This window comes from Schistocerca gregaria, chromosome 1, assembly GCF_023897955.1.
Source record: "Schistocerca gregaria isolate iqSchGreg1 chromosome 1, iqSchGreg1.2, whole genome shotgun sequence".
Lineage (NCBI taxonomy): Eukaryota > Metazoa > Arthropoda > Insecta > Orthoptera > Acrididae > Schistocerca > Schistocerca gregaria.
In genome coordinates this window covers 732,789,366-732,813,010 of record NC_064920.1, presented here as the reverse complement: position 1 = coordinate 732,813,010, position 23,645 = coordinate 732,789,366, and the positions used below count along the sequence as shown (strand labels likewise).

Genomic DNA, 23,645 nt, shown 5'->3' with positions numbered 1-23,645 from the left:
GTCTCGAGCGGCCGTCCGCCTGAATGGCGGGTATCAGGATAGACCGTCGACATGGTGTAACAAGAACGTGATTCATCCGTCCAGGTGACACGTTTTGAATGATCAAGGCTTTGTGTCGCTCATCAGTTGTATAGCACACTCCGGATGCTGGCAAAGTTTCGATACCACAGTGTAAATGAATATAGGCTGTGTGAAAGCGTGTGAAGTGATATACGAACTGGCTACAAAAATAAAAGCAGACAGTTGAACACTAACGAAAAAAAGCTGCCCATACTGTCGCAATAAGTAAAAAACCAAATTTTTCTTCCATATCGACAGACAAACGTTTAATTGTCATGGCGACACATTAAAGCGTGTTCCATCTTCTTGTCACACAGCCAGCGACCAGCATTACGCTAGAAATAGTGATGTAACTTCCAGAAAACCACCTGAAGGTGAACCTGGAGAGGTTCAATAACCGGTTCATGGAATAATAAATAACAATTCAAAAAAGTGACTGTTTCAATTTTATGTCTTTACATACGAGGTTTTTTTTTAGTGAAGTCTAAAGATCTTACAGTTATAAATTATTACAAAGATATCACTCATAGTAAACGTTTTCCTTTGTGTTACGTGTTATTAAGTGATTGACACTTGTCCCATGTCGTCTCGGAACACACCCTGTAATTTGTTTGTTATGTGGCGTACGCAGATGCCTCTAGCCCCTTTAATGTATCGTTATTATGCAGTGGAGGCACTGAAGTCTGGTATCCTCGACGTGATAACGAGTCACTGGGGAGTATGGCTACGGAGACGCGGACGTCGTCCTGTCAAAGTGCTGGAGCGCCGGCCGTGGCGGGGCAGCGAGAGTATCTTGAGCGGCGACTTTCGGCGCGGCCCGGCGCGTCGCCGTGCCTCGGGGGTCGATACGGACGAGGAACACGGTCCCCAGCCAGCAGGGCGGGTTGGAGGCGGCAGGCGGCAGGCGGCAGGCGGCGCGCCGTTGTTCGTTCGAGTTTACAGCGGTGCCCCGGGGGCCGCGGCGCAGCGCGCTGTATAGGGAAATGTTGTTACTCTTTCCTCGCAAATCAAGGGAAATTTCCCCTTGGCTCGCCTGACATGGCCCTGCCGCTCTCCACCGCACCACACTCCACCGCCGCCGCGCTGCGCCCAGCCGAGCACAGCCCAGCTAACAAGTGCCGCCGCAAAAAGCCGGCGCATTCACCCACAACCGCCCGGCGTAAAAGAACCACTCTGTGAAAGTCTCGCCGCAAGTAACATGCGGTAAGTCTCGCTATCCACATCGTATTACACATGTGGTTTTTTTAAAGGATTCTGTACTGTAATCGGTAATAAGGAACACTTACACATTCTTCTTCTAAAGTATTCCACTCCCTTGATTACAGTGATGCTCTTTTAATAGCTGTACATCTTCACACAAAAATGGGTATGCCTAGCAACAATGCCGATTATTCCCTCACAACGTACTATGTTTAAGTGAGGCTTGGTGTTCACTACCTCTGCTTGAAAGTACAATTGAAGTTTTTAATTTTCTTCCTACTGTGCATATATGCAATACCGACAAGATGAAAATTCACAATTAACCCCTAGAAAATAAAAGTTCATCGAGGTTTTACACAGCTGAGGCCTAAACAACACTGAATTTGAGAAGAGATGAAACTACACTAGTGGCCATTAAAATTGCTACACCACGAAGATGACGTGCTACAGACGCGACATTTAACCGACAGGAAGAAGATGCTGTATTATGCAAATGAATAGCTTCTCAGAGCATTCACACAAGGTTGGCGCCGGTAGCGACAGCTACAACTTCCTAGCATGAGGAAAGTTTCCAACCGATTTCTCATACACAAACAGCAGTTGACCGGCGTTGCCCGATGACACGTCCTTGTGATCCCTCGTGTAAAGAGGAGAAATGTATACCATCATGCAACAGGGAATAACAGTATTAATGTGCTAATAGTAAACTGCAGGAGCTTCTATAGAAAGGTCCCTGAACCGCTCTCATTAATAAACGGTCACAACGCCCATATAATACTAGGGACAGAAAGTTGCCTGAAACCAGACGTAAACAGTAATGAAATCCTAAACTGAGATTGGAAAGTATACCGCAGAGACAGGCTGGACAGTGAAGGGGGAGGCGTGTTTATAGCGATAAGAAGTGCAATAGTATCGAAGGAAATTGACGGAGATCAGAAATGTGAAATGATTTGGGTGAAAGTCACGGTTAAAGCAAGCTCAGACATGGTAATTGGATGTCTGCATAGGCCCCCGGGCTCAGCAGCTGTTGTGGCTGTGCACCTGAAGGATAATTTGGCAAATATTACAAGAAGATTTCCCCACCATGTTATAAATCTAGGTGGAGATTTTAATTTGCCGGATATACACTGGGAGACTCAAACGTTAATAACGGGTGGCAGGGACAAAGAATCCAGTGAAATTTTTTAAAGTGCTTTATCTGAAAACTACCTCGAGCAATTAAACAAAGAATCGACTCGTGGCGATAACATATTAGACCTTCTGGTGACAAACAGACCCGAACTATTTGAAATAGTTAATGCAGAACAGGGAATCAGCGATCATAAAGCGGTTACTGCATCGATGATTTCAGCCGTAAATAGCAATATTAAAAAAGGTAGGAAGATTTTTCTGTTTAGAAAAAGTGACAAAAAGCAGATTACAGAGTACCTGACGGCTCAACACAAAAGTTTTGTCTCAAGTACAGATAGTGTTGAGGATCAGTGGACAAAGTTCAAAACCATCGCACAATATGCGTTAGATGAGTATGTGCCAAGCAAGATCGTAAGAGATGGAAAAGAGCGACCGTGGTACAACAACCGAGTTAGAAAACTGCTACGGAAGCAAAGGGAACTTCACAGCAAACATAAACATAGCCAAAGCCTTGCAGACAAACAAAAATTACGCGAAGCGAAATGTAGTGTGAGGAGGGCTATGCGAGAGGCGAAATACTAAATGTCTTTTTCCAAAGCTGTTTCACAGAGGAAGACTGCACTGTAGTTCCTTCTCTAGATTGTCGCACAGATGACAAAATGGTAGATATCGAAATAGACGACAGAGGGATAAAGAAACAAAATCGCTCAAAATAGGAAAGGCCACTGGACCTGATGCGATACCAGTTCGATTTTACACAGAGTACGCGAAGGAACTTGCCCCCCTTCTTGCAGCGGTGTACCGTAGGTCTCTAGAAGAGCGAAGCGTTCCAAGATATTGGAAAAGGGCACAGGTCATCCCCGTTTTCAAGAAGGGACGTCGAACAGATGTGCAGAACTATAGACCTATATCTCTAACGTCGATCAGTTGTAGAATTTTGGAACGCGTTTTATGTTCGAGTATAATGACTTTTCTGGAGACTAGAAATCTACTCTGTAGGAATCAGCATGGGTTTCGAAAAAGACGGTCGTGTGAAACCCAGCTCGCGCTATTCGTCCACGAGACTCAGAGGGCCTTTGACACGGGTTCACAGGTAGATGCCGTGTTTCTTGACTTCGGCAAGGCGTTTGACACAGTTCCCCACAGTCGTTTAATGAACAAAGTAAGAGCATACGGACTATCAGATCAATTGTGTGATTGGATTGAGGAGTTCCTAGATAACAGAACGCAGCATGTCATTCTCAATGGAGAGAAGTCTTCCGAAGTAAGAGTGATGTCAGGTGTGCCGCAGGGGAGTGTCATAGGACCGTTGCTATTCACAATATACATAAATGACCTGGTGGATGACATCGGAACTTCACTGAGGCTTTTTGCAGATGATGCTGTGGTGTATCGAGAGGTTGCAACAATGGAAAATTGTACTGAAATGCAGGAGGATCTGCAGTGAATTGACGCATGGTGCAGGGAATGGCAACTGAATCTCAATGTAGACAAGTGTAATGTACTGAGAAAACATAGAAAAAAAGATCTGTTATCATTTAGCTACAGTATAGCAGCTCAGCAACTGGAAACAGTTAATTCCATAAATTATCTGGGAGTAGACATTAGAAGTGATTTAAAATGGAATGATCATATAAAGTTGATCACTGGTAAAGCAGATGCCAGACTGAGATTCATTGGAAGAATCCTAAGGAAGTGCAATCCAAAAACAAAGGGAATAGGTTACAGTACACTTGTTCGCCCACTGCTTGAATAGTGTTCACCGGTGTGGCATCCTTACTAGATAGGGTTGATAGAAGAGATAGAGAAGTTCCATCCCCGTTTTCAAGAAAGGACGTCGAACAGATGTGCAGGACCGTAGACCTATATCTCTAACGTCGATCAGTTGTAGAATTTTGAAACTCGTATTATGTTCGATTATAATGACTTTTCTGGTGACTAGAAATCTACTCTGTAGGAATCAGCATGGGTTTCGAAAAAGACAATCGTGTGAAACCCAGCTCACGCTATTCGTCCACGAGACTCAGGGGGCCATAGAGACAGGTTTCCAGGTAGATGCCGTGTTTCTTGACATCCGCAAGGCGTTCGATACACTTCCCCACAGTCGTTTAATGAACAAAGTAAGGGCGTATGGACTATTAGACCAATTGTGTGATTCGATTCAAGCATGTCGTTCTCAATGGAGAGAAGTCTTCCGAAGTAAGAGTGATTTCAGGTGTGCCGTTGCACCGTTGCTATTCACAATATACATAAATGTCCTTGTGGATAAAATCGCAAGTTCACTGAGGCTTTTTGTGGATGATGCTGTGGTATATCGAGAGGTTGTAACAATGGAAAATTGTACTGAAATGCAGGAGGATCTGCAGCGAATTGACGCATGGTGCAGGGAATGGCAATTGGATCTTAATGTAGACAAGTGTAATGTGCTGCGAATACATAGAAATATAGATCCCTTATCATTTAGCTACAAAATAGCAGGTCAGCTACTAGAAGCAGTTAACTCCATAAATTATCTGGGAGTACGCATTAGGAGTGATTTAAAATGGAATGATCATATAAAGTTGATCGTCGGTAAAGCAGATGCCAGACTGACATTCATTGGAAGAATTCTAAGGAAATGCAATCCGAAAACAAAGGAAGTAGGTTACAGTACGCTTGTTCGCCCACTGCTTGAATATTGCTGAGCAGTGTGGGATCCGTACCCGATAGGGTTGATAGAAGATATAGAGAAGATCCAACGGAGAGCAGCGCGCTTCGTTACAGGATCTCTTAGTAATCGCGAAAGCGTTTCGGAGATGATAGATAAACTCCAGTGGAAGACTCTGCAGGAGATACGCTAGTAGCTCGGGCTTTTGTTAAAGTTTCTAGAACATACCTTCACCGAAGAGTCAAGCAGTATATTACCCCCTGCTACGTATATCTCGCGAAGAGACCATGATGATAAAATCAGAGAGATAAGAGCCCACACAGAAGCATACCGACAATCCTTCTTTCCACGAACAATACGAGACTGGAATAGAAGGGAAAGCCGATAGAGGTACTTAGGGTACCCTCCGCCAAACACCGTCAGGTGGCTTGTGGAGTATGGACGTAGATGTAGAAGGTCGGATTGAAGCCTATGACAATTGCGGTTTATCGTATCGCGACACTGCTGCTCGCATTGGTCGAGATCCAATGACTGTTAGCACGAACAGTTCGACAACGTTTGCAACAGCATGGACTATCAGCTCGGAGACCATAGTTACGCTTGACGCTGCATCACAGACAGGAGCGCCTGTGATGGTGTACTCAACGACGAACCTGGGTGCACGAAGGAAAAATGTCATTTTTTCGGATGAATGCAAGTTCTGTTTACAGCAGTATGAGGGTCGCATCCGTGTTTGGCGACATCGCGCTAAACGCATATTGAAAGCGTGTATTCGTCATCTCCATACTGGCGTATCACCCGGCGTGATGGCATGTCGTGCCATTGGTTACACGTGTCGGTCACCTCTTGTTCACATTGACGGCACTTTGAACAGTGGACGTTACATTTCAGATGTGTTACGACCCGTGGCTCTACCCTTCATTCGATCCCTGCGGAACCCTACATTTCAGCAGGAGAATGCACGATTGCATGTTACAGATCCTGTACGGGCTTTTCTAGATACAGAAAATGTTCGAATGCTGCCCTGGCCAGTACATTCTCCAGATCTCTCACCAATTGAAAACGTCTGGTCAATGGTGGCCGAGCAGCTGGCTCGTCACAATACGCCAGTCACTACTCTTGATGAACTGTGGTATCGTGTTGAAGCTGCATGGGCAGCTGTATGTGTACACGCCATCCAAGCTCTGTTTGACTCAATGCCCAGGCGTATCAATACCGTTATTACGGCCAGAGGTGGTTGTTCTGGGTACTGATTTCTCGGGATCTATGCACCAAAATTGCGTGAAAATGTAATCACATGTTAGTTCTAGTATAATACATTTGTCCAATAAATACCCATTTATCATCTGCATTTCTTCTTGGTGTAGCAATTCCATTGGCCAATAGTGTATTTGAGGTCATCAGTGAGTCGAAAGCTGCTGAACCAGATGGCCAAAAGATAAATGGAAACTTTACTACGAAGTGGACGAACATGGACTTCTTCGCCCGGTAGGACACAATACTCCTCGACTAAGCAGGAAAACCTCAGTTGTTACTTCAGTTGAACCGAAAAACCATGACAAAAGGCGCCGGTTGTTCCTTCCGGTGCATCATTTGTTAGGAAAAGACTCTGTGCAATGCGAATGGATCTTGAAGTTCCCAAGAAGAAGCCATTCTTAACTGCTGCAGTGAGGAAAAAGAGGCTCGAATTGGGCAGACTGCACGTAAACTGGATAAAAGAGTTGTAGGGTACTGCGATGATTTCAGATGAAAGCCGATTTTCCATTATGAGTGACAGACAACAGCTCATCAGGTGCGAAACCAATGAAAGGATGGGTCGTTATTGCTTTGTGCTAACCATGAAAGTGCTACATTGGTAATGGTATGGGTAGCAAAGACATACCAAGGAATTGGAAGGCTGTATTTTGTTCAGAGAAGAACGAACAGTGATCAGTGGGACGTGAGTCACAAGAAAACGCGAACACAGGGTTTTAGTTCACAGAAATTTATTACACATATCAAGAAAAACAGTATTATAAAATCTGTTACAAATCTGTCTTACAATAGCCACCAGTAACAAATATAATTAAAAACCTTGTACAGTCTTTATAAGATTACATGGAATGAAACAAGTTAAGTAAAGATCTTTCATTTTAACTAAATAGCAAATAGTCCTAGATAAATATAGATGGACAAGCATAATTTTGCACAAATTTTGCAGGAATTTACCGGGACTAAATCCCCATTGGTAAAACAAGCAACATTACAGAATTTCAAATAAAAATTTTTAAATAAAAGAGCAGAATCCCCAATGGGATCTTAAACCATTAAACAGATCGTAGACCAACGAAATTCCACCAGTTACACAGGGTGAGTCACAAACTATTGCCACCAACAATAACCCCGAAAGTAAGATAAGATCTAAAAGTTTGTGGGACAAAAGTAGCATGGGACAACGGGTGCAGTAATATGACGTTGGTTTTTTGTTGGTGCGTGGGGTCGCTTCAGAAATATGAAGGTCAACTTTGTTGAAAGTCAAAACGTCACAAATGTGGCATGAACGTCAATTTACAGAAGGTGTTTGAAGTGATGACCATTGGTATCAATGCAATGCTGAAATATTCTTAACATGGATTGAGTGGTATTCCTTATCACGTCGGCACATATCAAAGCACATGCTCTAACAGTTCTCTCTCGCATGTCGTCAGGTGTAGTTGGAACGTCTTTTATAAACAATGTCTTTTAAGAATGCCCACAAGAAAAAAATCCAGAGGCGTCAAGTCTGGCGAACGAGCCGCCCACGACACATCTCCACAGCGTCCAATCCAAGGATTTGGGAATTGTCTCTGCAATTCATTTCTAGCCATCAGCGGAAAATGTGTCGGACACTCATCGTGTTGATACCACATTCTGTTCCTTGTTCCTAAAGTTATTTCTAACAATAACAGAACTAATATTTCTTGCAGCAATGTGGTGTACTTCCTACCATTAAGGTTTCCTTCGATGAAGTAGTGGTCTATAATTCTGTCCTACAGAATCCCACACCATACATTCATCGACCACGGTTTTTGGTGTGCAATTTGCAACAGCCAACATGGATTTTCAGTTCGCCAATAACGCATGTTATGCAAATTAAAATTTCGATGTTTAGTGAATGTAGCCTCGTCAGTAATTAAAATCAAATTAATAAATGTGTTATCCCACTGAATCTGAAGTTGAACCCATCGGCAGAACCCAGTGCGATACGTACAATCCGTACCAATTAATTCTTGGTGGAGACTGATATGGTAAGGATGATATTTACGGCGATGTAGAAAACGAACAACACTACCCCAGCCTCATACCAGATTCCCTTGCGATTTGAGGCGAACTAAAACTAGGATCTCGAACCACAGTGGCAAGAGTACCAGTTTCCGTTTCCTCGCTAGTAACTCTCCTTTGCTGGATATGTTTCCGATGTGTTAAAGATACAGTTGTTCTCAATTCATTATACACATATTTAAATGTACGACGTGTAGGGTGAGTACGTTGAGGATATCTTTCTGTGTATAAGTCTCTAGCTCTCACTAAATTTCGTTGGCATTCTCCGTAAATGAGAAGCATATCGTCTTGTCCTTCGAAGGGTTAAATCATTCAAAAAAGGTTCAAATGGCTCTACGCACTATGGGACTTAACATCTGAGGTCATTAGTGCCCTAGACTTAGAACTACGTAAACCTAACTAACCTAAGGACATCACACACATCCACGTCCGAGGTAGGATTCGAACCTGCGACCGTAGCAGCAGCGCGGTTCCAGACTGAGGCGCCTCGAACCACTCGGCCACAACGGCCGGCATTACATCATTCACATTCGCTTGATTCGGCGATACTAGTCTTACTGTTCCTATTATTTTTGTATTGCGAAACCGTTAAATGGTGTTTGCTTGTCCATGGCAATTTAGATGGATACTCCGTATTCGGCGAATATTTACTGTTTGCGCGATATACGAGAGAGAATTGTCAGAGCATGTGCTTTAATAAGTGCTGAAGTGATAAGGAATACCACTCAATCCATGACAGAAGATTGCAATTCTGTATTGATACCAATGGTCATCACTTGGAACACCTTCTGTAAATGGACGTCCATGCAACATTTTTGACCTTCATTGACCTTCAAAGACCTTACTGTTACACATCATTGGATTCGTCTCGATAGCCACTATCAGAAAATAAGTGCCAAACTATAGCATCCCATTTAAAAAAAAAAAACAAAGTTGACTCTCATATTCTGATGCGACCCCACCTTGCAACAAAATAAAACCAACGTGATATTATGGTCCCCATTGTCCAATGCAACATTTGTCCCACAAACTTTTCAGATCCTATCATACTTTCAGAGTTATTCTAGATGTCAATAGTTAGTGATTCACCCTGTATAGTGACTTATTCCACTGAACTCATTCGTGAAATCCCTTTCAAGCATAACAACAATATTTAGGCAGAAAAGACACTTATGTTAATAGTTAGTTGAAGCTCCATGCAACATCGGGCACAGCCCAACGGATGACCCACCCTAACAGAAGAGAGACCAAAGTGCTAGGAACAGGGGACGCACCTTGTCACAGCCCGAACACATTAACGAGGGGAATCTCCAAATAATTGCAAGAGAGAATACTCAACTTTTGTCTCCTACGGGGGGACCAGCGACTCGGACAGAATACAGCCCAGTAGCGCCGGCGTCACAAAACCTAGCTGTCTGAGCTAAAGCCGTCCGAATATACACTCCTGGAAATGGAAAAAAGAACACATTGACACCGGTGTGTCAGACGCACCATACTTGCTCCGGACACTGCGAGAGGGCTGTACAATCAATGATCACACGCACGGCACAGCTGACACACCAGGAACCGCGGTGTTGGCCGTCGAATGGCGCTAGCTCCGCAGCGTTTGTGCACCGCCGCCGTCAGTGTCAGCCAGTTTGCCGTGGCATACGGAGCTCCATCGCAGTCTTTAACACTGGTAGCATGCCGCGACAGCGTGGACGTCAACTGTATGTGCAGTTGACGGACTTTGAGCGAGGGCGTATAGTGGGCATGCGGGAGGCCGGGTGGACGTACCGCCGAATTGCTCAACACGTGGGGCGTGAGGTCTCCACAGTACATCGATGTTGTCGCCAGTGGTCGGCGGAAGGTGCACGTGCCTGTCGACCTGGGACCGGACCGCAGCGACGCACGGATGCACGCCAAGACCGTAGGATCCTACGTAGTGCCGTGGGGGACCGCACCGCCACTTCCCAGCAAATTAGGGACACTGTTGCTCCTGGGGTATCGGCGAGGACCATTCGCAACCGTCTCCATGAAGCTGGGCTACGGTCCCGCACACCGTTAGGCCGTCTTCCGCTCACGCCCCAACATCGTGCAGCCCGCCTCCAGTGGTGTCGCGACAGGCGTGAATGGAGGGACGAATGGAGACGTGTCGTCTTCAGCGATGCGAGTCGCTTCTGCTTTGGTGCCAATGATGGTCGTATGCGTGTTTGGCGAAGAGCAGGTGAACGCCACAATCAGGGCTGCATACGACCGAGGCACACAGGGCCAACACCCGGCATCATGGTGTGGGGAGCGATCTCCTACACTGGCCGTACACCTCTGGTGATCGTCGAGGGGACACTGAATAGTGCATGGTACATCCAAACCGTCATCGAACCCATCGTTCTACCATTCCTAGACCGGCAAGGGAACTTGCTGTTCCAACAGGACAATGCACGTCCGCATGTATCCCGTGCCACCCAACGTGCTCTAGAAGGTGTAAGTCAACTACCTTGGCCAGCAAGATCTCCGGATCTGTCCCCCATTGAGCATGTTTGGGACTGGATGAAGCGTCGTCTCACGCGGTCTGCACGTCCAGCACGAACGCTGGTACAATTGAGGTGCCAGGTGGAAATGGCATGGCAAGCCGTTCCACAGGACTACATCCAGCATCTCTACGATAGTCTCCATGGGAGAATAGCAGCCTGCATTGCTGCGAAAGGTGGATATACACTGTACTAGTGCCGACATTGTGCATGCTCTGTCAGTGTGATCATGTGATGTATCTGACCCCAGGAATGTGTCAATAAAGTTTCCCCTTCCTGGGACAATGAATTCACGGTGTTATTATTTCAATTTCCAGGAGTGTATTTTATTACATGATTATAATCAGTAAATGTCTACAAATGAAAATCATGTGAAACATAATGTTGCAAACAAAAGTTATCTAATGGATAAAACATAGTAACATTTGTGTATTACTTTTCCTACTTCAGCTAAAAGAATCTCCCTTCAAGAAATAGCGCAACTGGAATTTTCTTGTCCATCGCCATTGGCGTTTCTTATCTCCAACAGTGCCGCGTAAAAGTATTTAGAAGACTCACTCTCCTTTGCGTATGTCTCAATGAATGCAACTTTCCATGAATCGGCCAGTCTCTTTCCTTTCTCACTGCTTATAATTCAGGACATTCTGTCTTCAATGTGATGCTGTGCGGAACGCCAAACTGAACCTGGCACTCCCCACCTATGGTGGAAGTTAACGAAAACACTGCGTAAATAATTTGTGAAGATCTTACGGTATCTAGCAATTGTGAGGCGCTCTGCAGGTACCAACAGTAATAAAGCTTCTCTTTCTCCCTTTCACGGAAGACGTAGTCGACGGTCATTCCACTTAACTACCATGTAAGCGCATAATATTTTGCGGTGGGAAAGTAATAATCATCCGGACAGAGGGAGTCCGAGGTTCAGACAGATCAGGTGCTAAGCGGAGATAACAAGCAAAGATCTTCGGTGCCTTTAGCCTAATGCCGAAAGATGACATGAACGTGGAGGGATATTCTTCAGTGTCCAGGGGGGCGAAAGTCAGAGCAAAGTCGGGAGGTCCATTCATCCGATAGCGTGGAGCCGGCGTCTTATCGCATATTTGTTGTAGGTCACTTGATACCATGCCGTAAGCACGGTGGTGGACAGCAAGTGCTCGTGTTTTCGACACTTGTGACCAATGGACAGTTGGGTACTTGGTTTCTACCACATTACGCAGTACCACCGTCAGAATGTGGAGTAATCTTTTGACTTCGGCGAGGGGTGTTTCAAGGAGTTACAAGATCACATAGCTGTGTTCGAGAATCAGTGTCAATACACTGGAGAGCTGTATCACGACATGTGCCACCGGCACCAGCAGGAAGTAAGAGAGCGCCATCAGAACCTCCAGTAGACGACCCGTGAAGGAGGTGTGTTGACTGGACTTTGGTTTCCACATATTACCTATGTAGAGCGCAGCTGCCCTAGCCCAGACGTTAACCAGTCCTAGCCCAAAGACAAGCAGGTGCAGGTGCCGTAACGTCCTTATACACGTATGCTGTGGACGGGAAATAACCGAAGGTTGCCTGAATTCTGCCATCTGTACTGCCGGTAGCGAAAGGACCTGTGCACGCAATGGAGTTTTGGCGCCATGTAGAGGTTCAGGTATTCCACACACTGCCCTGTTTCACGTCCCAGAGCAGCTCATTTCCGTAAATGGTAGGAGGGGGCCATCAGTGCTAAGCTTTAGACCGCTCGAAATATCCAACTCCACTGACTTGTTGATGCTCAGAAGATGCCTGCTCAATCCAGCTGAGAACTTCATCGGTGGAAGTAGCAGGTCATCAGCACATGCCCTATAGTGGGAGGTGATGTCCTGTAGGATGATGCCAGACAGCCTTTGGTGAGAAGATGCTAGATAGCCATTGGTCGAGAACTCTGAAGAGTAGCTCGAGAAAGGCAGGGCAATCTTGTCTCAGAGACATCTTAATCATAGAGACCTCTTAATGGGTATGAAGCACACTACACGCATTAACCTGGACACGAGAGCCACAGAGTATTAGTGAGGCTCAGAGGAAGTCACATATGGTCTATCACATGTAGGAGGAAGTTATTGTCCAGTCTATCGAAGGCGATGGAGACCACTGCCGCTCTCATGAGACACACTGAGACATTCGCTATTAAGTCCCTACAGTCGCCAGTGCCTCTTTGTGTTGACATCTCCTAACTGCGACATGTATTCATGTGTGAGAATTGTCGGCAATGTTGTCTTCATGTGGCCTGCCAAAAGCCTGGTGAAGACTTTGTAGTCAGCGTTCAATCTTGTAAGTGGCCAATAGTTTGACTGGTTACCCTGCCACTGGCTCATGTACTGGTATAAGAAATCCTTCAACTAAAGTAGATTGTTCAACGCAGTCTGCAGACATGAATTTCTGAAACATTGCAACCCAAAAGGGCATTGTGAAGTCATGGAAGGTACAGTGAAACTCGATTGGTAATCGATCGGATCCTGGACATTTTTTACCACATCCTCATCCAAGGTGTCTCCCACCTCTTTAGGAGATACTTCCTTCTTTAATGCCATCACTGTTGCTGTGTCGATAGTGCGCATCACCTGTTGTAACGCTTCTAGAGTGGTCTCATCGTCTGCTGTTGTATCCTGGTAAACGTGACGAAAATGATCCTCCATGGCTCTGACTATGGTTGCGAAGGTTGTACAGTAGTGTGATTAACCGTCGGCGATGTCGGCACATATCCGCCACATCGTGGTGCGTGGTAAGTATCTCTGTGGCTGTTCGGTCGTGCAATCGCAAGCGGAATAGGCGCTTGTCCACCATGGGATGTGAGCCTTGATTCAGTGTCACTCTTATGGTCTGTCCAGCAATGAGGTTAGAGTGTCGAGGTCCCTGAGAGTTGCATAGTTAAAGTCCAGAGCCTTCCAGTGCCACACAGCTGTATACTTGCCAAATTGTATATGTGTCTTGCACACTGCTGGATTGGCGCAGAGGAACCACAACATCAAAGTAGAGGGGTATGGGGGGTGACATCATTTATAATTGCCCCATGTTGTGGTTGATGGCAGTCTGGGTCCTGGAGGTGACTTACATTCATCTTGCAAAAACTGTTATTATGCCAGACTTGTTGGAGGTGAAGGTGCATCATGCAGATATAGGAGCTGTGACCGCAGAAGGCCAGAGGCTGTAGTTCAGTGGCCAGGACTCGCTGTGTAAGACCTTGTGACACACATACGAGATCCATTCGGCTTTCCTAATGACTGGTAAGATGTGAGTGTCCAGAGTTGTCGTCCTGTACCTTTCCCATGAGTAACGCATGTGAAGATTGTGAAGCAACATACCCAGTTCTGGACAAGGCATGTAGTGCAGGGTAGGGTCCTTGGGATGAAGTTCACAACTGAAACTTCCAGCCAGGATGCTGTGTTCATACCGCCCTAGAAAAAGGAGGTCGAAGTCCACAAAGTTGAACCTGGCCCAGTCACAACGTTTGGTAGTGCCTGACAGAGCATAAGTATTAATGAATCAGGTGTCGAGTTCTGTGACCATGACTCCTTGAGTGGAGGGGAGATACCACCATGCACTAAAAAAGCCACGCTGGTGCCTGCCGGTGCAGCAGCTGTCATGTACATTGCTTAACCAAAAAAATTAGCACTTCTTGCAGGAATGTGAAGTAGACCCCCCTTGTTCCTCTCAGGAGTGGTATTTTGGCAGTGATCTAACCATGTTGATATTCATCATAGCCAAGTGGAGAGACAAATTCGTAGTGGCTGATAGGAAGGGAGCGAGCGGCTTCGCGACCTACACTGGATCCTTCCTGCTGATCGTTGTTCACTGCAGAGGGCTGGCAGAAGAACACCACCAACCCCGTCATCGGTTCCGTGGGGGTGTAATCAGTGGCACTGGTAACAGCCTCAGCGTACTGCAAGAACAGTTCTTCTTTCTCCAGTAGTGGAACTTTCTATGTTCCGACGTGGTCCTCTGGCATCGCTTTCGACGTTTCGGTGAACGCTGTTTTCGTGTGTGGCCTCCTGTGTCGGATTATGGCACTGACCAGCACAATGGCTCCATTTGGTACGACAAATAAATCGATTGCCACCCTGCTGTCAGTGGTGCCTGTAGTGTTTTGTGGTATCGATGGTGTTCTATGAGGTTCTGCCACTGGCCAGGCTGATTGGTTGGCCAGGCATCGAGACTGTTGCTTCGCTAATGCAATGTCAGTGTATTTTGTCTAGACAGGTGCACACGTTGTTACGGCCACCATGTAAGTCACTGGGAGGATCATCGGCATCGGTGTAGAAGTTATGTGATCTGACGCTGGAGGCACTCGGATCGTACGTGGCCTTCCTTGCCACATCTGTTACCCATTTTAGGCGTACAGTCATAAATAACTGTGGCCTGGTAGTCTATTATTATCTGGAAGTGTGAAGCTACATATCGTCGGAGTTCGAGGTGCTCGTAGCGTGCTTCATTTAGGACTGTACACTTCTGAAATTGGGTCCATTTTTCTCCCACGTGTTCTTGTACTGCGTCATAGAGGCGGAGTGCTGCCACGACATCTGATGCTGGGAATTTAAAAGACAGTTCGAATATACGTATATTTATTTATTTATTTAACCTGATCAGATTAGGGCCATCAGGCCCTCTCTTACATCGTACCAGTGTTCCACACATTCAGCACTTCATACATAAAAGTAACATCATGACAATAGTTTAAATGAGAAAATTAGATTACTCTAGTGACAATATGAATAAAAAGTAGTGACAAAGACATAATACAGTAAATGCGGCAGTATTTTTACAACAGGTGCTATACATACAGACTATGATTATAGCAATAATAATAACAGTAAAAAAAAATATTATGATAAACATGACTAAGACCTAATAAAGTGAATCCTGGCTGTATTTTACAACAGGTACTATACATACAGGTTATGATAAAAGCAATAATAAGAACAGTAAAAAATCAAATAATAATGATAAACATTAGAAAAATGGGCAGTAGCAATGAAGATTTGTGCAGATGTACATTAATATCTTGGTGTGTAAAGTATTTGTTTACTAGTGTAGCGAGTTTTGGGGAAGGGAGATTTAAGGAGGGGGAAAGTGGGAAGTAATGAGGTTAAGTGCATTCATGTACAGAGGAAGGCATTACTGTTGCTTAAGTAGATACGTCATTAACTGTTTTCTGGAGCCGGACATGTTTTTAAGTTCTCCAAGATAACGAGGGAGGTTATTCCATAGTCGGGTCCCTGCTACTGTAAAGGACTTGGAGAAGGTGAGTGAGCGATGCAGTGGAACAGAGAGGATTTTATTATAATGGGAACGTGTGTTTCTGTCATGTTGTTCCGACATGAGCGTTAGGGACGAGGAGAGATATGAGGGACAGTATACATTTATAAGGCAGTGGATGACACAGAGTGTATGGAAATCTCTGCGTTTGTCTGCACGCAGCCAGGACAATTTTGCATATGCTGGTGAAATGTGATCAAAAACTCGAACGTCACAGATATATCGGACGCAGACATTCATGACCAGTTCTACAAGTCGCGAATTTTCCTGAGAGAGGCCTTGTAGGATAATATCACTGTAGTCAATGATTGGGAGTATAAGCGTTTGTACTAATTTCTTTTTCAGATCGAAAGGGAAGAGTTTTTTTTATATTTTTGTAGGACATGAAGGGGTGCTGATGCTTTTTTGCACACTGCAGTTACGTGCTCTGTCCATTTTAGATTTTCATCTATTATTACCCCCAAACTCTTTGCAGAGGGAGAGAAGTTAATATTTGTTCCATTTAGGATAAGAGATGGTACGGATTCCCCATGTTTTGGGCTAATGAGCTTAGAGTGACCAACAAGTACCGCTTGGGTTTTAGATGGGTTTAGTTTTAGACCTATGTCCTGTGCCAATTTTGACAGTGCATCGAGGTCAGCATTGAAATTTTCAATAGCTTTCTTGAGATTGCTTGGTTTCGTACTTAGATACAACTGAAGGTCATCAGCATACATATGATATTTGCAATAGGTCAGAACAGATGACTCATCATTGACATACAGGGAGAAGAGTATAGGACCTAATACTGAGCCTTGGGGAACGCCTGACACTACCTGCCGCCATTGTGATTTTATATCCCCAGATAGGACGCGTTGCTGACGAGACGTCATGTATGAGGGAAACCATTGTACTGCACTTGGTGAGAAATTTAGACCGCAAAGTTTGGCTAGTAAGATGTCGAAGTCGACAGTATCAAATGCTTTGCTGAAATCTAAGAAGCAAATTATAGTCGCTTCTTGTCTGTCCATGGCAAGTTTCAGGTCATCTGTCACCCTTATCAGTGCGGATGTTGTGCTTCAATGTTTACGGAAACCAGATTGGTGCTGTGACGATGTCCTTTTTAGGCAGTGGCTTAATTTGTCCCAGTTTCCAGGCCTCAGGGAAAACACTTGTGATTAATGAATCGTTGAAAATGTCTGTTATAGAGGGCAGTAGTTGGTTAATAATAAGTTTTACCATCTGGATAGTGATGCAATCATGCAGTCTGCAGTCCCAGTCCAGCACGATCAGTCTCGACATTGCTAACATTTCTGTTTGTGTGGCAGAAGAGGAATCCTTGCTTCATCTCTGAAAGAACCTTGTCACATGTAGCATCGTTAGTAAGTTTCAGACAAACAGTATTATCTACGATCGAAAAGCGGATGCGGACGAAGTCAGCAGCCGGTATCTTGGCCGCCTCCTATAAAAAGTGCTCGACACTGAGTGCTAGCAAAGTTGTTTCGAAAAGCGAATTTCTAAATTGATTTTCTGTATTGATTTGCCGTCATTCGCACGACCGCTACGGTCGCAGGTTCAAATCCTGCCTCGGGCATGGATGTCTGTGATGTCCTTAGGTTAGTTAGTTTTAAGTAGTTCTAAGTTCTAGGGGACTGATGACCTCATATGTTAAGTCCCATAGTGCTCAGAGCCATTTGAACCATTTTTTTCGTCGTCATCTTGTCGCGCTACGGCGTCACATTGGTACCAGCCAGAAGAAGTAAACAAGTCGAGCGTGGCCCTGTATCAAGCGAAAACACACAGTTCACCTGCTTCGCTCGACTGCTAAAGCCGGGCTGACTGCTAGACCACCAGATCCGATGTGTGTTGTACTGGTCCAAGAAGTCCCCACAAATTTCCATCCGATGACTTTTTGTGTCGTGAAAGCACCCACGGGATCCATTTTGCACACGCTTTGCTATAAGCCTGTAACAAAGGTTGCGTAACATCTTGTCCAAGACATAATAGCTGACATTCACATGTGCACACAGTTGCTTGGTCGTAGTCCGCTGATCTCCACGAATGAGTTTGTCGAAAAGCTGTTCATTAAGATGCTGTACCATTGCCTGTCATTACTCACGTTTCCTGTAACGTCCCCACATACCTTCACCACTGATTTCAATTGGTGCACTTTGCTGGGGACGGACAATTTCAATGACACATGTTTTTCAATATACATTATGTGAGAGGTCGCTGTTCAACGTTCTCTTGCTACTGCTATCATACGTCAATGAGACTATCACGAAATTAGTGGCGAAATTCAAAAATTTATGCTACACGAGTATAATTAGCCACGTAAACTCAAATCAACTCTTAGATTCTGAATAATCCTTGTGGCTAATTGTGCTGAGGGGGCCCCATACCTGTAATGACCAAGATAGACAATAGGCGTAGGTACTAAATTCTTTAAACTGATCCAGCAGGAAAGTGAAATTAGATTCGAATTACTTCGATTTCATAAAAGTTTTCATGAAGTTCCTTGTGCTTGCAGATCAAATTCTGGTATTGGCAATACCCTGCTACATATTTCTTGCTATGAGTACCAAATTTCCTGGATCTGATGGAAAGACAGGCCATTGTGCCACTTCGTTCCCCTAGCCTGAACTCAGAAAACCGGTACACATTGCCTCGGATTCTGTAAATCGCAGAATTACCCACTTCCATAAATGGGAGTAAAATAACTCTGTTCAACATAGCTGCAGTGAATGATAGGACAACAAGTTGAGAAATCACGATGGACGTCGCACTTGGACGTGCCATCACAGGCCAACATCGCAAACGTAATTCCCTGGTGTCAACTAAATCAATCAACATAAATCACAAATGTCATCTCCTTAATTCGCATTCTAGCCAGTGGATAGACTATTTGGATGCAGGGTGACAGTATTACACTACTGGCCATTAAAATTGCTACACCACGAAGATGATGTTATACAGACGCGAAATTTAACCGACACGAAGAAGATGCTATGATATGCAAATGATTAGCTTTACAGAGAATTCACACAAGGTTGCCGCCGGTGGCTAAACCTACAACGTGCTGGCATGAGGAAATTTTCCAACCGATTTCTCATACATAAACAGCAGTTGACCGGCGTTGCCTGGTGAAACTTTGTTGTGATGCCTGCGATGGTGTACTCAACGACGAACTTGGGTGCACGAATGGTAAAACGTCATTTTTTCGGATGAATACAGGTTCTGTTTACAGCATCATAATGGCCGCATCCATGTTTGGCGACATCGCGGTGAACGCACGTTGGAAGCTTGTATTCGTCATCGCCATACTGCCGTATCACCCGGTGTCATGGTATGGGGTGCCATTTGTTGCACGTCTCGGTCACCTCTTGTTCACATTGACGGCACTTTGAACAGTGGACGTTTCATTACAGATGTGTTACGACCCGTGGATTTACACTTCATTCGATCCCTGCGAAATCCTACATTTCAGCAGGATAATGCAGTACCGCATGTTGCAGGTCCTGTACGGGCTTTTCTGGATACAGAAAATGCTCGACTGCTGCCCTGGCCAGTACACTCTCCAAGTCTGTCAGCAACTGAAATCTCTGGCCAATGGTGGCCGAGTAACTGGCTCGTTACAATACGCCAGTCACTACTCTTGATGAACTGTGGTATCGTGTTGAAGCTGCATGGGCAGCTGTACCTGTATACTCCATCCAAGCTCTGTTTGACTCAACGTCCAGGGGTATCAAGTCCATTATTACGGCCAGAGGTGGTTGTTCAGGGTACTGATTTCTCAGGATTTCTGGAAACAGAAAATGTTCGACTGCTGCCCTGGGTAGCACATTGTTTCACGAATTGAAAACGTCTGGTCAATGGTGGCTGAGCAACTGGCTTGTCAAAATGCGCCCGTCACTACTGTTGATGAACTGTGGTATCGCGTTGAATATGCATTTGCAGCTGTACCTGTACACTCTATCCAAGCTCTGTTTGACTCAATGTCCAGGGGTATCAAGTCCATTATTACGGCCAGAGGTGGTTGTTCTGGGTACTGATTTATCAGGATCTATGCACCCAAATTGCGTGAAAATGTAATCACATGTTAGTTCTAGTGTAATATATGTGACCAATGAATACCCGTTTATTCTTTGCATTTGTTCTTGGTGTAGCAATTTTAATGGCCAGTAATGTATTTGCAGTGAGTTAGGTGCTGATCATGAAAGCAGATATGACATTATCGAGCTATTCAATTTAAACAAAGCAGTGCACAGCCCAATTACGACAACACTTCACTTCGGTAAACTCACGTGTGTTACCATTGCGACACGGCCAGTGGCAGCGCACAGATCAAATAACATTTGGCTTCCTCCTATGTATAACTTGTGAATAGACGTTTACCAGAAATGATCTTTCCCTTGCACCATTCACTACCAGAGTAGGAACGGGGAACTGACGGAAGTACACGAAGTTGCTCGTGTGTGCAGCAGCTTGGTAGGCTGCTTTGCTGGTGGAAGAGGGGCTCCAGACAGAGAAAGAGTTTAGTGAAATTGTGAAGACTCTCGCCTTTCGAGTTTTGCTGGCTCTTACGTGTCTCTTTCCGACTCGAGTACGAAGCTCGCCTCGGAAAACTAACAGTCGTGTACACAGCGGTGCCCGCGTAGTAAGTCGCCCGCAGCCATTAGGCACGGATCCAGATACGCGTCGTATTTCAGGCCAAATAACGAGCGCGGAGGGAAACACGAGACGCAGAGGAGTGGAGAGGCAGCGCCAGCAAGTGTCGCGGGCGGTACCTGCGTGTCTGGCGGCGGATGCGGGGGCGGCGGACCGGGCAAAACCCGATGCCGATGCCGACGGCGGCGCCGCAGCCGCGGAGGCACGCGGACGTGACTGCAGCGCTAAGTTGGCGATTTCGACACCCGGCCGACTTTAATTCTCGAGGGCAAATAAAAGCAATTGCGCGGGATTAGGTCTGGCGGGCGGGCAACCCAATCCTGGCGGTGGTGTCATTACGAGGACTCGCCGGAAGCCAGCCGGCCGCCGGGGACGCACGTAGCGCCGCCACGACGCGGGTGGGGGCGAGGGTGGGGGCGGAGGTGACGACAGGCGCCGACGCCGACACCGCCGACGCAGCCTCCCTTAATTACACACGGCTGTCGGCCGATACGGGCCGCGCGATAAGGGGGAGATGAGCAAACGGTAATTCTGCTCTCCTGCGGCCGAGCGGGGGAAACCATTTTCCGTGCTAGTCTACTGAACGGCATCAATGACTGTACACCACCATAACAAACGTGTCGTATAGTCAGTTGTTCAGAGATACAAACTGGATCATTTTCTACCAACAGAATACATTAAATCCCACCGGGAATTCACATTTGACTTCACAAAGCATCTCTGTAATTCTCGTGTGTTTTTCGAACCTACCATCAACATAGTAGTACGCCTCTGAATTGTTTCGATGCGGTGTCAAACACTCGAGCAGCACTCAAAAATGGGTCGCACTAGTATTCTATAAGCGGTCGCCCTTATAGACGAGCTACACTTTACTAAAATTCTCCCAATAAATCGACTTCGAACATTCACCTTTGCTAATACCATTCTTACGTGATCCTTCCATTTCACATTGCTTTGCGACGTTAAGACTAGATATTTAATATGTGATGTGTCAAACTAACACTACTTTCCAATTGTTTTACCTACTCATCTGCAGTTACCTACATTTTTTTTTTTTTTTTTTTTTTTTTTTTTTTTTTTTTTTTTGCTTTTGTCACACAAAATCCTTCTGCAATGACTAGGCGACGATATCTTCCCGTACATCATAGCGTTATCAGCAGACAGCCGCAGACTGCTACTTACCCTGTTCCTCAGATCATTTATGTGCACACAGTAATTTTTATCAGTGTTTAAAAATCTCCGAAGCGACGTTCAAAAAAATGTTCAAATGTGTGTGAAATCTTATGGGCCTTAACTGCTAAGGTCATCAGCCCCTAAGCTTACACACTACTTAACCTTAATTAACCTAAGGACAAACACACACAAACATGCCCGAGGGAGGACTAGAACCTCCACCGGGATCAGCCGCACAGTCCATGACTGCAGCGCCCAAGAACGCTCGGCTAATCCCGCGCAGAAAAGCGACGTAGATGACGCTCAGACCACTAATTCAATACAAGGCACACAATACCGCAAATTTGAAGATAGCCAAAACGGGATGAGAAATATTGAACACGTGATGCCACAGGACGATGCGCCTCGCTGCAAGTACAGCAGTTGAGCTTGGGCGTGATGCAATGATTAGGCGATCCAAAACCTGCATTCGAGTAAATGGTGCAAATTTCTAACACCGTTTGTTTACTTGGACGCAATACGGTAGGTTTTTGTTGTACCGTACTTTGCAATAAACCAGTAAAGACAGCGAGATCGGCAGATAAAATAATAAATCTTGCCTCAGTGCAGTCCTCCCCTGGTAACTGAGTGGTCAGAGTGACGGAATGTCATACCTAACGGGCCGGGTTCGATTCCCCGCTGGATCGGAGATTTTCTCCGCTCAGGGACTGTGTGTTGTGTTGTCCTTATCACCATCCTTTCATCCCTATCGACAAGCAAGTCGCCGAAGTGGCGTCAACTAGAAAGACTTGCACCAGGCGAACGGTCTACCCGACGGGAGGCCCTAGCCACACGACATCTCCATTTTATTACCTCTGTGTAAACTCACAATTGTCTGGCGAAATGAAAATAAATTCTGCTTGCCAGCCCCGAGACCCGAACTCGGAGCCTGCGCTGAAGTCGTGGCCTGAACACTTGACTAGTGTTGCGATGATCAGGTGCGACAGATCGGTATGTTCAACCATGCTCGTACGACAAGATACGTCATCTGGTATCCTAGTATTTTCTACACTTTTCATCCACTTTTGGGGTATTTACCGACATCTGCAGCCCATGTGTCTCGTAATAAATTACTTATCTCACCCCCATCTACGTCGCTTCGGGGATTTTTAAACGTTAATAAGAATCACCCTGTATAGAGCAGAAGACTAGTCATATTGCACTTCCCTGGAGCGCTCCTTACGATACACCTGTCTCTGATGAACATTCGCCGTCGAGGACAACGTACTGGGTTCTGTTGCTTTAAATGTCTGTGAGCCACTCACATATCTGGGTCCCCTACTCCGCTTGCCCGGACCTTTGTTGACGGTGTGGGATATACCAAATTATTTCACTGTGTTCGACAACTGCAAGATAACTAATGCCAGTGACTACCTGAATTCAGAATTCTACCCATCTGACAATTTGCACCTGCAGTGGGATGGAAATATATAAAGTCTAACGTATGACACGTATGCGAAGTTTCGTGCTTCTTACTATGAAAGTGCTGAAGAAGAAGAGGGAGAGTGTCTAGTCAGCCCACGGAAATTCAAGGAGCTACCAACGATCATCACAATAGACTGCTAGAAACAGAAGGGGATTATTAAGTCTGGACCTATAGACGTACGAACTGAATTTAATCTTCAGCATGCATATATGCCCAAAGGAATTTTGCATCA

General features: G+C 45.4%; 1 protein-coding gene across 1 annotated transcript in view; it reads left to right on the top strand.

Annotated features, from left to right (window-relative positions):
* The first annotated feature begins 1,258 nt into the window (after positions 1-1,258).
* LOC126271270 (uncharacterized) overlaps positions 1,259-23,645 on the top strand; it is a 139,849-nt gene continuing 117,462 nt past the window's right edge. Inside the window, exon 1 of the mRNA XM_049974141.1 lies at positions 1,259-1,263. Within this exon, the coding sequence (XP_049830098.1) occupies positions 1,259-1,263 (5 nt within the window). The remainder of the gene's footprint in view (positions 1,264-23,645) is intronic.